The sequence below is a fragment of the Varanus komodoensis genome, unplaced genomic scaffold, assembly GCF_004798865.1.
Source record: "Varanus komodoensis strain SLA01 unplaced genomic scaffold, ASM479886v1 scaffold2, whole genome shotgun sequence".
NCBI classification, from domain to species: domain Eukaryota; kingdom Metazoa; phylum Chordata; class Lepidosauria; order Squamata; family Varanidae; genus Varanus; species Varanus komodoensis.
The window spans coordinates 5,903,361-5,920,491 of NW_025335568.1; the positions used below are offsets into that span (position 1 = coordinate 5,903,361).

Sequence of the window (17,131 nt, forward strand, 5' to 3'; positions counted from 1 at the left end):
AAAGTTCCCCACGTGAACAGAAACATGCGGCACCGTTAGAAAAAGTCAAAGGCAGCACTTGCTTGCGACCTGCAGAATGCGTGGATCACTCTTCAGATCCTGGCCAAAGATGGTTAAAAATGCTGGCGACAACGTCATACTTAACACTTGCATAGCACTCTCAGGTGTTTCATGGGCATGATTTAGCAGTGAGCCTTACAGCAGCTCTGAAAGGTGAGTCCGTATTGTTGCCCACCTTCTTGTCAACAGCGGCAGGGCAGTGAGGCGACCGATGAACAGTTTTTGTAGCCCAAAAACCAAAGGGGATAAGATGAAGACCGTGCGTGTGCCCCCCACCCCCCCTTCTGCTGCTGTTCCTTTCTAGTTTGGAACCTTATCAGCTGCAGTCGTGAGAGAACGTATAAAATAATATATGAATATATCAGGAAGCCAGGAAGCCACTTAATGTATATCCATAGAACGTCTAGTTTGGCTCTCCGCAACTGATCTATATAATGTCCATCTCTGATCGCACCCATATATTTAAGCACATGTGGAAACTCACCAAGTCACTGAAGCTGGCATTTCAAATGCACCTGTGTGCCAAAGTACCTGGCGAAATTCGGCTCCCAATTAGTATTCAGTGCGTGGCTCAAGCTGCTAAATGTGTAATTTTTGCAGGGCTGATTCAACAAAAGAGGGGAAAAGGCCTTTTTTATTAGAAGGTCACAGAGATTAGCTCTGCAACTGGACGGCTGACTCAGCTAAGAAAACCACGTCTGTGGAAGGCTGGCTTAAAACAAAACCCTGCCATTGTTAATTCACAGCAGAATATAGACGGCAAAAAGGAAGTAAGTGTTAAATATATGAGCAGTGATGATTCCGGGAGATAAGTAGAGGCTTGGCAGAGCTGATGGGGCCTTATTCCTCATTATTTGGGGAAAGTGTTGTAGCATAGACTGGCTCAGCTTGAGTTGAGGACAAAGCAAGGTGAAATCAGAAGTTTGGAATCAGATGGAGCTGGGTTTCCCATTCGCTCAGACTGGCAAACTTATCTGACCCAACAGACTTTATTAGTGCCAAAGTATCACCTGAACTTCTACACCATCTCAGCAGGTGGAGATTGTTGGTAGTGTTGTTGTAGATTTCTCCAACTTAGGGTTCTCTGGTTTGGTTGGACTCATCTTGAGTTACTACAACTTCTCCAGAGTTATTACAGCTCTTCTAGCATTACCATGCATCTTGAAAGATAATTAACTAGAATCCCTGCCTTAGTCAGGGTTTCTCCTCCATAACACTCCTATTAAAGATGGAGCTAGCAAAGCTTATCATGTGTAAGGATGTTTTGCTGGAAACCAAGACCAAAATCACCCACACTCTTGTATTCTCAATCACTGTGTTGGGGTGTGAAAGCTGGACTGTGACGAAAGTGGACAGAAAATGGATGTGTTTAAAACATGGCGTTAGATGAGAGCTTTGGAAGAGCCCTGGATGGGGGATGTGCAATGAATCCACCCATGGTTGAGAATCCATTGGATTCCCTGGGCTCAGCTCGCAGGAGTCTGGTTCCCATTGTAGAGAGCCAGAGCCTGAGTTCCTGGTGAGTGTGCCCAGCGTTTTGGGGGCACTCTCTAGAGATAGAGTCCCACATGTCGTGCAAGCAGTGCCTGCTCACACGTGAGAGCAGCCACGCACACTGGAGAAGGACGGACATGGAGAACCCGGGTGGCGGGGGGGAGGCTCGAGGGAAGCAGCTCCCATGACTGACTGCTGGCGCAAACAGTGCTTCTCTTTTACATGAGCAACTGCCCCCTTTTCAGTTGCTGCTGCCAAAGTGGAAAAAGGTTGCTGGTTGTGCATAGAAACACAGAAACAGAGCGAGTCAGAAGGGACCTCCCGGGCCATCTAGTCTGACCCTCAGCTCCAGCTGGCTCCTCTCACGCCATGCCTGCCATGTGCATGTCCAGCCTGTCCTTGAACACCCTCACCAATGGGCCCTGAACCACCTCCCGTGGAAGCCCTTTCCACATCCTCGGGGTCCTGACTGTCAGGAAGTGCTTCCTGGCATCCACCAATCCACACTGGTTCAGCAAGTGTTAGAGGACTTCCCCTCTGCTCAGCTCCCTTTGGAAGCCTGGGTTGAGCACATCAGAAAAACCATGAATGCCTGGAGGGATGCTTCCAACCGAATTTCAGCCATCCATCCATGCCCTGGAGTGATGGAAGGATGAGCAAGTGGGTCCAAGATCAAACCCAACCACAACTTTCCCTGGGAAGCAAAAATGGCAAAGCTACCCTACTTTGGGCACATCAGGAGAAGGCAAAACTCCCTGGAGATGATCATGCTAGAGGGAGCCAAAGTCAGAAGAAGAGGAGGTCCAGATTGGAGCTGGATTAATTCAGTAAAACAAGCCACACACTTGAATTCACAAGAGCTGAGCAGGGCTGTCATGGGTAGGAAGTTTTGAAGGGCTTTCATTCACAGGGTTTCCCTAGGTCAGAGATGATGACAACAACAGATTGTAAAAGGACACCTATTAGCAGGGCTTGAATTATGGTGAGTGGTAATGAACTAGGCGAGCAAATCTCTGACTCTCCTTTTGATAATATAGCCTAATTCAGCCTCGACCTTTCTAAAAATAGAAACATTAACAGGCTACGGTAGAAGGTCAAGGGGCTGGCTGCCCCTGCCCTTCCATTCCTTGGTAATACAAGCCATTCTCAGAATTGCAGATTAATGAGCAGGATGGATGGTCTGCATTTACGGAGACAAGTCTGTGTCCAGAGTAGATGATACACTCTGGGTGCAGAGTAAGCTTTTCAGATCTGTTTGAAGCCAATCTGGTTGTGTCACCTGAATGTGGATCTTTGATGTAACTCTCTCTTTGCATCTTACAAGATTCCCAGGGGGTGATCACAAAAAGAGGGGAAAGAGAAGAATCAAAGCACAAGGTAGGACTTATTAGGATGTTCTGCTTGCAGGATCCAGTGTTTGCACAAAGGGGCTTTGGAGCTGCCAATGCACCCAGAGCCTCCCAGGATGTGCAGAAAAGCTTCTTTCCAGAATGGGGCAGGACAGAGGAGCTCACGAAAGGGAGCATTGCTGGCTCATCCCTATCTGGAAGCACCTTTTTTCAGAAGCAAACGGCCCCATTGTGCGAAACCAAAGCAACAGAGCAACAGACTTCAAATTGAAATACTGAAGTCCAGTTTGTTGGTAAAACTGCAGTTAGTCAATCAGGGAAGGGTCCATTAAATAGAAACTTGTTTGTTTGTTCGATTTATATCCCACCTTTTTCTTTTTTTAAGAAAACAGAGCTTATATCATTCTCCTGCTGCTCACCATCGTATCCCCACAATAACCACCCTGTGAGCTAGGCTGGGCAGAGATTCTGTTACTGTCCCACAGTCACCCCATTGGCTCCATGGCTGAGTGGGGACTCGAGCCCAGATCGCCCGGATCCCAGACCCACTCTCTTAGCCAAGTCCCCACCTGGCTCTCCTTCAAATGTCTTTAGAAGGCTTGGCATCTGCCTGACATCAGCAGGCAGCAGGCTCCTCAGAAAGGGGGCCAGGGCTTCCTTCATAGACTGCAGGTCTGTGCAAAAGCACCGGGAGGACTTGTTCCAGTTACTTGCTACTGCCAGGCACCTGATACAGTAATCATAGGGAGGACTAGTCTCTGAGGAGGGGTTGCCCGGTCCTTTCCAACCACAGGCCCACTAGAAATCCCCTTCCTTGCAGCTCTTGCTAGCTCCAGAGGGGTGCTTCCATCCAGGTCAACAGGAGCTTCCCTTCCAAGATGTCTAGTTCCCGCAGAAGGGGGCAGTCTCCATCCAAACCATGGTGGAGGGCATGCAAAACCTCCTGGTGGCCCCGATGCTGACAAAAATCCCCTGCTGTGTCTTATTAACCATTTAAAGAAGACGAAGCAAAGAAATGCACCACCTCTGCTGCATTGACTCCCACCTCAGTTTGGACGTGCGCAACCCTATTCCAGAGATGACGATATTAGAAAGATCTCAGAGAGGTCATGAGCCACTGCTTGTCAGCCTCACTGAACATGGAGTGTATCCCTGTTTGCAAGAAAGAAAGGGAAAGCCATCATGGTGATTCGGTGCTCTTTCCCGAGATGCGAGGTGCTTCGTAACCCCCTTTTTTCTGAGCAAAGGGAGTGTTGATAGCTACGTAGCTTGCTTGTATCATCATCTGCCAGATGCAGTGCGCCGTCTGTTGTCATTGTGACGGTTGCTTTGTTTTTGGTGTTTCTGTTTTTTGTAAACTCTCCAGAAATTTTTAGTATTGGGATGTCATATAGACGGACAGACAGACAGACAAGCTAGGAGGGGTTTTGGACAGGGACATTTGGCTGTATTTAAAAAGAAAACACACACCGATTTGCACACATTTTGGGTGCCCGAAAACAACGGAGAGCACAAACCAGCTGCAGGGAGCCACAAATGGTTCTCAGTCATGAGAGGGAGCAAGAGAGCAATCCGTTTTGCCGTGGCGTCCCTGGGAGGGGTGGGGAGGGAGCCAGCGGCCCCAGTGACCTCGATCATCTGTCAGCCGCAACGCGGGCCAGCCGACTCACCACGGCTTAACGTCTAAATGGGTTGATGCGACCCATCATGAATCAGAAGCACAGCAAATAGATTTCCGGTGCCTCTGCTGCTCCCCCACACCGATTTTAATATCTTGAAACAACCTGCTGCCCACCCTTATCAAAACTGATCTATGCTGCTTCAGGTGAGGAGTGGGGAAGCGAGCTAAGAAGCGAGTCCACATGCGAGGTCAGACATGAGCACCGTTGAATTAAAGCTGCATTCATTTTCCACACAGAGGGAGAGGAATCTGAGATCACTCGCCAGCCACGCGGCGAGAAATCTCCACTTCCATTAGTGCGCTTCCAATTTGCTGCTTCTATTGCTGTGTCAAGGTACCTATTATGGTGCCATTAAAATGGCTCTCAGATTTCAGCCAGTGTACCTGAGAGAAGGTAAGATATATAGCACTTTTGGAGCCTTTGGACAATTCTTTCATCTTGATGCTCATAAAAGGAGGAAAAGGGAACTTGAAAGATGTCTTATTTTGTAATTCGTGAAGCCCCCTTTTTATCTGAACTTTAATGTTCCATGCTAGTGTTCAAAGGACATCCTTACTGTAGTTTGGAACTGAGGCATCTGAATTTTGCCCCTGCCTTTGAAGCATAATTACTGTTTTCTGTAGCTTTGGGGGCTTTTTAATGAAGATTAGGGTAACGTTTGAGGTTTGCAAAGCAGCGGTTAAGTAAGCAAACCTGGGGAATCAGTTGCAGAATGTCATCTTAGAAGAGTGTTTCTGACACAAATGCTTCAAGGCTGTTAGCCAAAAGGCCAATTCATTTGTCTCCCTTTGAAATAAAAACAAGATCCCTCACATTTCAATCAAGAGCTCAACCGGGGTATGTCTGCAAGGCTTTTCTTGGAGCCTAGAATAGTTATTGCTTCGATACATCTTCTCAGAGCAAGGTATGCAAGCCACATCCTTGGATGTGGAGGGGGAGGGGGTCACACGAGCAGATGGATCAGGGCTCACACGGTAGCGTGCTCTGGAAACAGGAACAGATCAATGCTGCGAGGGGAGAGCGAAGGAATGGCAGAAAGAGGTAGGGGCATATGAATGTGTTCATTAATCATTTCCAACTGGTAGCTTTGCCTCAAGGTCCAATAAATAATACTAAAGCAGAATGTTTATTAAAAGAATGTTTGTTTTAATAGAGATCTGAATTTGGAGTCAAGGAACTCTCCCGAGATGCAAGCCAAATCTGACTTATTTTAGAAATGCCTCTCAGTCCTGTTGTTTGTATTAATTGCTTTGTTAATAACTTTTGTGTTAAAAAGTTTGCAGGCCAAGATTCCCTCCTCTGAACTGTCAATCTTTTTAAAAAATAGCAATATTTTTTGCAGATATTTTAGATGCACTGCAACATCCCAACTGGAGGGATGGAAGGGAATTAGGAATAGCTTATATGATTCTATCCAATGCAGTTCAAGATCAGTACTAGCAGGGAGACAGATAGAACCCATCTGGTAAATCTGGATCCATGGTTTGATCTTTTCGCAGCTATGCTATAAAGCAACTTTCTTAGGCAAACATGGAAACCTTTCCATCACCAAAAGATCGTAGAAGGAAAATGCAATGATGAGCCTATTTAAGGCCATATGAGAGGTGGGGAGGCATCTCTGGGGGGTTATGGAGTGCCCCAAAGGTCAAAGAAACCACCCTGACACTTGCGCTCCGGGGAGTCAGTCCAGGGCCCAGCCTTGTTTTCGGGGGTGGTGCTCGTGGTGGTGGCGGTGGCAGCCCTGGAGCCTGGATGGGTTCCAGGGAAATCTTTCACATGACATTGGTCTTGGAGAGGCTGGACACTTGTTAGGATCTGGGCCGCTTCAGGGCTCCTCCTGCTGGCCACGTGTTGGAATAACAGCCCCAGTCATTGCAGGATTGGCCCCGCACTCTGGTGCAGCCGCCAGGGCAGCCATGAGCGCCACCTGGGAGCTCCTGGGGAAAAGCTAGTGAAGAGCCAGCTCTTTGCTGTACATGCTGCCCTACCAGCAGTGGTCTTCGGTGTACTGAAACTCTGGCTCCGAGGTCCCTTCATGCTGTCTCCCTTGCTCTTGACTTCTGGCTTATGTTTGACTACTCCCTTGCTTCCTGGATGCTGGTACAGCAGATTCCTGGTTGGACTTTGGCTGGTTTGACTTTGCAATTTGGACTGATGAATTGGACTGGGGACTTGATTCTGGCCTTGACGACCTTGCCTTGTTTCCTGGGTCCTGGTGCATTATCTGTTACCCAGCTGCTCATGCCCTGAACCCTTCCAGTACTGTGCAGAAGGAGAACATACCTCTGAGCTCTCAGGGTTCCCCTTCACACCACTCCACCAGTCGTCCACCAGACATTCATCCTTGGAAAGCACACACCTGGTGGTGGTGCTGATGGCGGCAATTCCCATATCATGGAGCCAGGATGGTGCATCCTGGTGGCAGGCTGTGCCCCCTACTTCTGCACAGATACTGAAAAGTGTACACACTGCACAGGTGCACAGGCTGGGTGTTTCTCAGGCCTTCCGATGCAAGTCAAGAGTGGGCCCTAACACACTAGTGCTGTGCATACACATTAACTGAACACAGATAAATGGCTGACAAAAATGCCCTGTCTGCACTCAGAAAGCACCCTTCCCCTCTTCCTTCCCACTGCTGGCAAAGTGGCCACTGGCATAGATCTTAGTGATGAGGATGCCCCAGCAATGCTAGTTGGTTGATTTATGGAACATCTTGAGATGGTCACTGGATACTGCTCTCCTGAGTTCTACAACAAAGTGGAGCAAGATAAGGCTGTCGCTAGGCAGTGTGTATATTATTGTTACAGGATAAATAAAAAGAAGAGAGGGAAGTATTGAGAATCCAACTCTACAAGCAACCATTCCCTAACCTGGTGGTCTCCAGATGTGTTGGGCTGCAAGCCCTGTCATTCTCAGCCAACATGACCATGCACGGTTGGGAAGGTGGAAGTGACGGCTCAACAAAGAGAGTTTGAGGGGGAAGAGTGAAGTTGATAATCTCCTGGACATGTGTACAGACCATGTTTTACCAGCTGCGGAGTGAGAGGCAGGCTGGGCAACTTAATACTGAGAGTGGCAGGTAATGCTCAAGTTGCTGAAGAGGAAGCAAGTCATGGAGGGGTCTTCGCCACTGCACAAGCGACATCACTGAGCTCTTTCTAATCAGCCGGAATTCTCATCCATTCATATTGCAAACCTCTGTGTGCCAGTATGAGTGGATCTCTGGGGTATGTTTACAGGTGAAAATGGTGTGCACATTCAGAAATCAGGGGGTCGTACCCAAGAAAGAGGGTGCCGTGCAGCCTGAGGGACTGCAGGTCAAGTCTGCTCCTTACCCAGATCCTGTAATTTCAACAGGTTGCCATTTGGACAGGCAGATTCAATGTTAGTTGAGCTGTGAATGGATACTAACAGATTTATGGGTACCGTGGGAATCAGGGCATCCAGTGTGGTGTAACAGTTATAAAGCTGCACTGAGGACCTGGGGGATCCAGGTTTAAGTCCCCACTTGGCCATGAAACTCACTAGGTGACTTTGGGCCAGTCTTAGGCTAACCTACCTCATAGGGTTGTTGTTCTGAGGATAAAATGGAGCTAGGCAAGCCACCTTGGGATCCTCACAAGCAGAAAAAAGTGGGATCTAAACTCAATGCAGCAACAACTGTAGGCAAGACTGTGGGTGGCTTCTGCTTGGGAAGGATTCCCTTCTAGTCTGCTGAACAGCCTCCAGGACGTTGTGAATGCTCATGAGAAATGTTGGCAAATTGTTCAGTCACAGCAGGTATTTGAGGTACCCACATACCCCAATAATAATTTGATACCTGTGGATTCCAAACCGAATGGATTCACACTTCCAGTGTATGTGCAAAACCTTTCGATTTGGCCCTCTGCAGATTTTATGATGCAGCGCTTAGCTCAAAAAGAAAGAAAGAAAAAGCATTTACGAAGACTACAGCTTGGTGATAAAAAGCCCACTCCTGGGACCTGATATCCCCTTCTGGGGGTGGGTATTTTCTCTCTCCAAAAGCAATTTTCCTGGTGCATGATATGAGATGAGTTCCTTCCCACTATCTTTTATCTCCTCCTCCTCCTCGCTACCAGGGGTAAAGAGACTGTACTTTCCGCACTCTCCTTATCTGCACTTGGAAAAGGAAAGGGAAGAATGTTTTCTGCAACCATTCTTTGTGAGTGCTCTAAGAAACCCTCAGAGCTTTGTGCATAGTCAAAGGGAAGTTCACCATGCATTGTCGAGTTCTACAGAAGAATCTTCACCCATTCCAAAAACATACCATTTACGTAGAACTGTTCTGACTTACACAAACACTCATTGATCAAAAACATGTTATCCTTATCTGCTGTTTTCTGGTGCCTAGTGACTTTTTTAAATGTGCCTGTCCTTACAGGTGAGTGCATAGCCCATATTTCCAAATGGATCTCTCTAATACTGATTTCTGAGACAGAGAGAGGGGCTGCTTGGTAACACTCGTGCTTGTTCTCTTGGTCCTCAGAAAGAAGACGAAGAGAATGAAAAGAACTTCTAAGCACTGAGAACCACTGTGGTGTAGTGGTTAGAATACCGGACTGGGAATTCTGGGTTCTAGTTCCCAGCTGACCACAAAACTCACTGGGTGCCTGGGCCAATTGCTCACTCGCAGCCTAACCTACAGAATTGTTCTGAGGATTACACTGAGCTAGGCAAGCTACCTTGAGTTCCTCACCAGAGGAAAAAGTTCAGGAGATAAATGCAACATCAGAATAGTAAAGTACAACATGATGTCTGAAGGAATGGTCCTTTGGAGGCATCATCCCTGGAGGAGGGCCCTTTAGAAGCATAAAGCTTGCATTCCCGCCACCAAACAAAGTCTTCCGAGCACTTGAGCATCAACTGTTGCTCTTCAGTCTGGTGCTCTCTGGATGGTTTGGATTTCAACTCCCATCAGCTGCGACCAGAATGGTCAATGGTTAGGGATCCTGGAAGATTTACTTCCAGATCTGGTGGGCGCCAGGCTGGCAGAGACTGCACTAGTGCCCATCAAGTTGCACAGATTGGTGGTCTCCATGAGGAAGCTTAAGTACTTTCTATGGGAAACCTGAGCACTTCCCTGACTAGTTTAAGTGCCTGGATTGGGCCCACCAAAGGCTGCAACATTGCAGGTGGCTCGATACCGCAATGCCAACATCCTTTGCATAGATATTGCAAAAGCTGACAGAGTTTCCTCTATATAGATGATACAAGATCTAAGCCATTTGGGTCAGCTCAAATTACTTCGCATCAATAATGCTGAAAAATTTGTGTGCCACATTTGCTGCATTGACATACCTGAAAGCAGATGAATCTCCATGTTTCTGCTGCCTTGTTTACATTTAGCAACTTGTCTCCACAGCCAAGAACAGAAAATGGCACTGTAAATCCCATTTGGGGGATGAAAAGGAGCTCTGTTACTCACCTTGGGTTACTCACGAGAGAACCAAAGGCAGAATGTGAATGCATTGTAATAAGTACAACAGTGATCCATACAGATGTACAGATGTTGTCAAATCGGTTCCATCTACATTTTGCAAATTCTCAGGAACCTTTCATTCCATCATCTGGTCCTAGATAGAATTATATTTTGCGCAAAGGCATTCATGCACTTTTGTACAAATCCATACTGGTACAAAGTTGTGCTCCCGGGATTGCCCACACCCTGCAAACTGCTCAGATTCCTTAAATAATGTGTGTGCTTTGGCCTATGGGGAAAATGTACTTTTTAGTCAATTTTTTGGATTTTTCCCTAATTTTTAGCGCTAGGTTTGCTGAAAAACATGAAAAATAGTGGTTACAAATGGTCTACAAGTTCTCCCAACTGAATCCGCACAACTCTGGAAGAGCCAATTTACTGCAGAGTCCACAGGTTGGATTTGTAGAGATTCAAACTAATTTGAGTCCATTACAGATTTCTCTGATCTTGCTAACTGTAAGGCAAACACTCTGCTTTTCTTAACATGTTTGGTAAGCCTGTGAACTAGCTGTATGGAGTCTGACAAAAAAGCTACGACTCTAACATATGCTTGCTTTATTCCTAGGCATGTTTCCCATCAGATAATAAAATAGTCTCATCGAAAAAAGGCGCCCATATTGCCTGCAAACCTGATTCTTATTCCACCGGTTTTAATTGCAGGTTGCCAATTTGGCTTGTTCCATTTCCAATAACGAAGAAGGTGTAAAATTGGTCCGTATGGCAGCAACGCAGATTGATAGTCTCTGCCCACAGGTAAGCCATAGTTGCTCAAGAAAGAAAATATGCTCGGGAGCCTTTGCAGCTTTTAAGAGCATCAGGCATTTGACACAGAAAAACCCCCGGCACAAAGATTAGAGTATCGCGCTTTCCATTAAACTGCTGATTGCTTTGCCCAAATAGCGAAAAATGCATTTGTATACCAAGTCTTGCTTAATGAACAGAACGATCAAAGCACACAGCTGTGCTTTTAACATAGTCTTTAATCAATTTGTTCTTTTCCTTGAGAAAGGGGCCTGTTTTGGTCGTTGCTCATAAGAACTGATTCTGACTCATAGGTAATAAACGCAGCGCTCACACTGGCGGCCCGGCCCCAAAGCAAGGTGGCTCAGGACAACATGGATGTCTTCAAAGACCAGTGGGAGAAGCAGGTGCGGGTGCTCACCGAAGCTGTCGATGACATCACATCTGTGGACGACTTCCTCTCCGTCTCAGGTATTGCAAGCAAGATAGTGGCTCTGAAAGGAAGCGTGGATTCTTTTACTGTGGCACAAGCTCCGGTGGAAAAACCTAACCCTATCGGCTGCATTAAGTGTTCTGAAGGGTTGGGCCCTGGTGCACTGGGGAAACTACCTTTTTATGATCTGTGAGTAATTAAAGAGAAGATGAAGGAGAAGCAAGACATGTTCCCCCTTCAGCCGTGCTGAAGAATGTTAGAAAGGATGGCCTGCTTTTGAGACAATGCTTCCAGCCTAAGTGCTTGGTGATTTTGTTATCGCAGGTCCTCGTAGCCAGTTAGATCTGAGGCAGGTTTGGCCATGTAGGGCCTGGACCAGAGCTTGGATGGAATGATAGATTGGATGAGGGCCAGCCTACTGAAATTGGATCCTGCTAAGATGGAGACACTGTGTATGGGCAGTCTAGGAGCTGGGCCATTTACTTGTCCTCAGTGGGGTTGAACTCCCACAGGGCCAGTGGCATCATCTGGACAGTGCTCTGGGATTCAGCTCTGTTATTTTTGGCTCAATTGGCTTCTGTAGCAAAGAACCTCCATTACCAACTTAGGCTGATATGCCAGCTATGGCCATTCCTGGACAGGGACAAAATCCTATATGAGCAGAGTTGGAAGGGGCCTAGAAGGCCATCAGGCCCAACTCCCCTGCTAGAGTAGGCCATCAAGTTACACTGTCTCACTTGCATGTCCATCCACTTGGATCTGAGATGCCTCTAGTGCGGTAGAGCCCACAACCTCCTGAGTGACCGGTTTCATTCCTGTACCACTCTAAGAGTGAGGAAACGTTTCTTGGTATCTAGACTGAATCTGGTTTCTTGCACTGAAGTTTGTTGTTTCATGCTCAGCTGACTGTGATGTGGGGGAGAATCTTCTCAATTATGGTGTCCACCTGTGGAATGATCTGCCCAACGTTCTCCTAATGTGGGGTATTTCCACATGCTTGTGGAAGAAGAATACATGCATGTTTGCCCAGGAAGTTCTCTGACCACAAGTTTTACCAGTTATCCCTAGCTATTTCAATGGAAATATGATTGCTTTTATCATTGTTTTATTATTATAATGACTGGTTTTGCTCTATTTTATCATGATTTTATTTTGCAAACTGCTTTTCAATTGTTACTTTTAAATGAAAAAGGCACAGATGATATATGTCAGAGCAATACCTCAGTGGAACCAGCTGCCTGGAGAGGTGGTGGGCTCTCCCACAGTAGAAACATTTAGAAAGGAACTGGGCAGCCATCTGAGTGGGATGGTGTGACTTGGTGTCCTGCAACAGCAGAGGTTGGACTTGATGACCATCATGGTCCCTTCCAACTCCACTATTCTATGATATAGACATTATTTTGAGATTAAAAGAAATACAAGATGGCTCCATCGCTGCCCCCAGGGGTGCTCCAATTTAAACAGCTGTGCTCAGTTCCTTCTACTTCAGTGGCGTCCATGTTGGTGTCTTTGTACTGTAATCAGTTTCTGAGAAAAAGAACTTCAGTGCTGGTCATATGTCTTGCTGAGCTTATGAACATACTGACCTGAAGGTGTACAACCCAAAGGCCCACCAGCACTGTTCAGGTTGATTTTACGGTCTGAGCAGTTATGAGAGGAGAGAATCCTTTAAGTCAAGGGGCTATCAGATCCTGGATGGCAGCAGCCAAGTTGTGATAAAGATGAAGTGAGTATAGCAGTCTAAAACGATAAATGGGGACATGTGCCACCAGGTCCACCTGTAACTCCTGCAACAATGCTGGATGCAACAGCACCCCCAAGCTATGAACCCCAACTTTCAGGGGATGCACAATCCTGTCCAGAACAAGCAGATCATCCACTATGACAAACCACCCCCCTGAAACCACCCAATTTGTCTGAATTGGAGCCTCGGCTTCCATAGTCCATCCTTGGTATGCTCTGCTTTGGCCAAGCTGAGTGCCATGTTTCTGGGGCCTTTTCTGAGCCACCACTCCTTCCTCTTCCTCTTCCTCTTGGACTCTTCATCATTGGCACCAGCAGCACCTTTCCTGAGCTCCAAACTTGTTAGCAAGAACAGCTGAATAGCTGAGCTCATGAAGTGAAGGCTTGGCAAAGCAAATTTTACTTGGTTGCAAAAGGACAAGTAAAGGGACTTTCCTTGCCTTCTGTACTAAAATGAATCCTAGTTAAAGTAGCAGAAAACCTACATTTGGCTCTGTTTTGCTAGTGGGCAGCATTTGTGGCACAAATCCACAGGGGCTGATTAGCCATGTCCTGTCAGTACCTGCTGGCATTGCATCTCCAGCATGCTAAGAGAAGATTAACCCTTTGGTCATGCTTTCCATTAGGGCAATCTCCTGCCATCAGGAAGTCTTCCCCTCCCTGTGCTGATTCATATCATTCATATATCAACCACAGCGTGTCAAAATAACTTCTGGACTGGTGGACAGTAAAGATAAAGGGACGGAAATACAGTCTTAAACTTTGGAAAAGCCACTATGGTGTGGTCTTAAGATCGCTGACTGGGAGTTGGGAGACCTGGATTTGGGTCCCCCCTCAGCCAGGACACCCACTGGGTGACTCTGGGCCAGCTACGGACCCTCAGCCTGGCCTACCTCACCGGATGGTCGCTGTGAGGACAGAATGGAGCCAAGAATGTCGTAAGCTGCCATGGCTTCCTCAGAACAGGAAAAAAAGTGGGATATAAATGTAATGACATTATCGTCATTGTCATCAGACAAACAAAACAGAATGCCAATAAATAAAGCATGGTTGGTCATTCTGGAAAGGCTTGTAGGAACAAAAAGGCATTTACCAGGCACTGAGAACAAAATGGAGTTAGTTTCTTCCTGACTTCCAGTGGCAGGGAGTTCCACAGAGAGGAAGACACATTTACCTTTCTATTCCCCTGCTTTTAGCTTTAAAAAAAAAAAAAAAACTCTAAGCATTTATTTATTTTGGGGGGGGAAGAATACTGTGAGCCTGGCTTATAAATACAACAATCTTCGCATGGAGTGTCTATTTATTGTGTCACGTTGCATCCATTGTGAAGGGGAGGTATTCACCAAGTGTCTGCATTGTGGCAAGAGATTGTCATCAGGCAGTCTTATTAAGTGTGAAGAAAGAGCACAGGGTTTCTCAGAGACACATACGAACCAACCTTTAAAGAGACATGATTGCGCATATTAGACTGGAGTCTCTTGATAGCACCGACGCCATTCATGATCCGATCAATCGAAATCAGCTATCTCATTGATGGATCCCAGGCCTGCCCAGCCTTTGTAACCAGTGTCCAATCTGCAGAAAAAACACTCAGGATAAGTAATTTTTTGCAGTCAGAGAATAATCTCTGATCTTTGTTCAAGCCAAGAGAGATTCCATCATTTTTAAAGGACATTCTGTTTCAAAGACTTCTTCCAAATTTTTTCCCCTTAAATACATTGATCCTGGCAAATTGTTATGGAAAATACAAGCAATATGAAAGCTGACCTAATCGTTTGCAAAGGAAGGAGCCCTTTGGAAGAGAGGGTATAGTGTGAAGACAAATAACACATTGTTTTATTGAAAAGACCCATAAGTCACCTTTCAGGTGGCATGCAATGAACTTGAAAATTGTGGAACACGATTAAACAGTGATTTTAAACATGGATAATTAACAGTTAAACTCTTAAAGGACCCTCTGCACCAATGTACCCAAGAAAACCCCACCTCAGTTATAAGCAAAGCTAACGGGTAAGTTCCTGGGGTGAGACAGTTTCTTCTTCTGCCACAGTGGGGATAAAGGAGAATGCGTATGGATGATTGTGGACCAAAACTGCGATGCAAATGTCCAGTTTGGAGTAGAATCAGTTGCTGGCAGACCTCTGTCAAAATCAGTGAGGTCAGGGACAGAGACCCACCTTCCTCAGGACCATCTGCTCACCTTGGATGGTGCCTTCTGTGCCAGTGTTTCGGAACAAATGCTTGCCATTTGGCCGTCACAAAGCATGCTTTGCAGCAGAGATGAACCAGAAAGAAATAGTCTCTGCTTAATTGCGCCATTTCTGGTGTAGGTCTTCGCCAGCCAGTTACATCCTGTGGAATTCTGGATGCTCTCTTTCTCTCTCTCAAGAAAAAAGGAAATCTGGTCTTCAGAAATACGTTTGTGCAGTTGAAAATGTCTGGGTATTAGTGGCAAAACTCTGCGGTGGTCAAACTTCTGAACTCCTATGCTTTGTGTGATCGTGGGCCTTTCATACAGTTTTGTATCATGTTCTCTTCGCTTAGCAAGCAGCATTAATGCTGTTGAATTGTCTACATAGCTCCAAACCACAAGTGAAATGAAGATTTAAGAGTGGTGTGACTCAAGGGCTTGCATTCATTTCTCACAACACAGTATTTGCACGTTCTCTCCTTGTCTCTGTTTTACTACTCCTTTGCTGTCAATATTGTTTTGACAGTTGGCTTTTTGGGCCTAGAACCCACATGTAGCAACGGTAGCATCTGTATTCCATTCCTGCTACCACCATGTCTTTCTTCGTTGACAAATAAAATTATACCCTGAAATTTCAGGGGAGCTCAAATATCACGTTGCGCATTCCAGCTGAGCAAGCTTATGCAAAATATGGGCATAATACACAGTCCCCTGACTGCAGGATTTCTGTTACTTTAAGGAAAGTTTGCTGGGGGTGGGTGGGATATTTTTCCTCAAATGAACAATGCTGGTTATGATAATGAAGACTAGGCTAGTGTTTCAGGAAGGAGCCATGGTAACTATTACTCGCATGGTAACCAGCTGCTCTTAGCAGATTTCCTTTACCCAGAAATGCACCTGGGAACTGTGGCACATTTATTTTATTTATTTATTTAGAAAGCTTCTATGCCACCCCATTCGCCGAAGCCTCGGTGCGGCTCACAACAATAAATAAATAATAACAACACAAAAACAATATAATTGGAGACGTCCTGGCCAAAGATATAAAATAAATAAATAATATTAGCAATTAAAATGATGTTTAAGTTAAAAGGTCTTGGCCTGGCGCAGAAAAACAAATGATGATGGCGTCAGGCGGACCTCTCTGGGGAGTGCATTCCATAGATCTGCACCGTAGAGGGATTCCACCAGTCGAAACTCATGTTTTCAGCATAAGACTCTGCGTGCTTGCTTTGGTTTACTAGTGTGACTCAATTTTGGGCTTTGGACCACCAGCCCTCGAATGGCTCAGCCAAGGGCTCAGCCAAGGGCTCATTGAATGGTCCTGGGAATATGACTCTTTGAGCAGCCTCTTACCTTCTGTAAATTAGGAGGTGTTTCTATAAAGACAGATTGTACCCTCCTTGCCCATTTTAAAGGAGCGCTGCTAGTGAATGACAACCATGGTGTTCTTTTGTGCAGAAAACCATATTCTGGAGGACGTCAATAAATGTGTGATTGCCCTGCAAGAGGGAGATGTGGACACGTTGGACAGAACGGCAGGAGCAATTCGAGGTCGTGCTGCCCGGGTCATCCATATCATTAATGCCGAGATGGAAAACTATGAAGCTGGTGTTTACACAGAGAAAGTATTAGAAGCGACAAAGTTGCTTTCTGAAACAGGTAAGCATGAATCCAAACATGGTCATTATGTTCACTTCTCCTTTTTTGTGTTTGGATCAATTTTATGGTGAAGCCTAGGTCAACCATGGCACACCCTGGCATAACAATGTTTCCAACACAATCAGCCATTCTGTACATGGAATGGGTTAGGATGGGGCCAAGCCATGTGCCACATTCTCTAGGGGTTTAGTATTTGGCATATGATCTATCGGAGCATGAAGGAGCCATTTGGATTAGATGAGAAGGCCGTCTAATCTGGCATTCTCATTCACACAA

At 46.1% G+C, this 17,131-nt stretch overlaps 1 protein-coding gene across 7 annotated transcripts in view; it reads left to right on the forward strand.

Annotated features, from left to right (window-relative positions):
• Positions 1-17,131, forward strand: part of CTNNA2 (catenin alpha 2) — a 510,292-nt gene that overhangs the window by 406,308 nt on the left and 86,853 nt on the right. For 6 of the 7 annotated variants that reach the window (XM_044429090.1, XM_044429093.1, XM_044429092.1 and 3 more), the window contains 3 exons: positions 10,746-10,838; positions 11,141-11,297; positions 16,655-16,855. In XM_044429090.1, coding sequence (XP_044285025.1) covers positions 10,746-10,838; positions 11,141-11,297; positions 16,655-16,855 — 451 coding nt within the window. The remainder of the gene's footprint in view (positions 1-10,745; positions 10,839-11,140; positions 11,298-16,654; positions 16,856-17,131) is intronic. The other variant, XM_044429094.1, reaches the window with a different exon arrangement.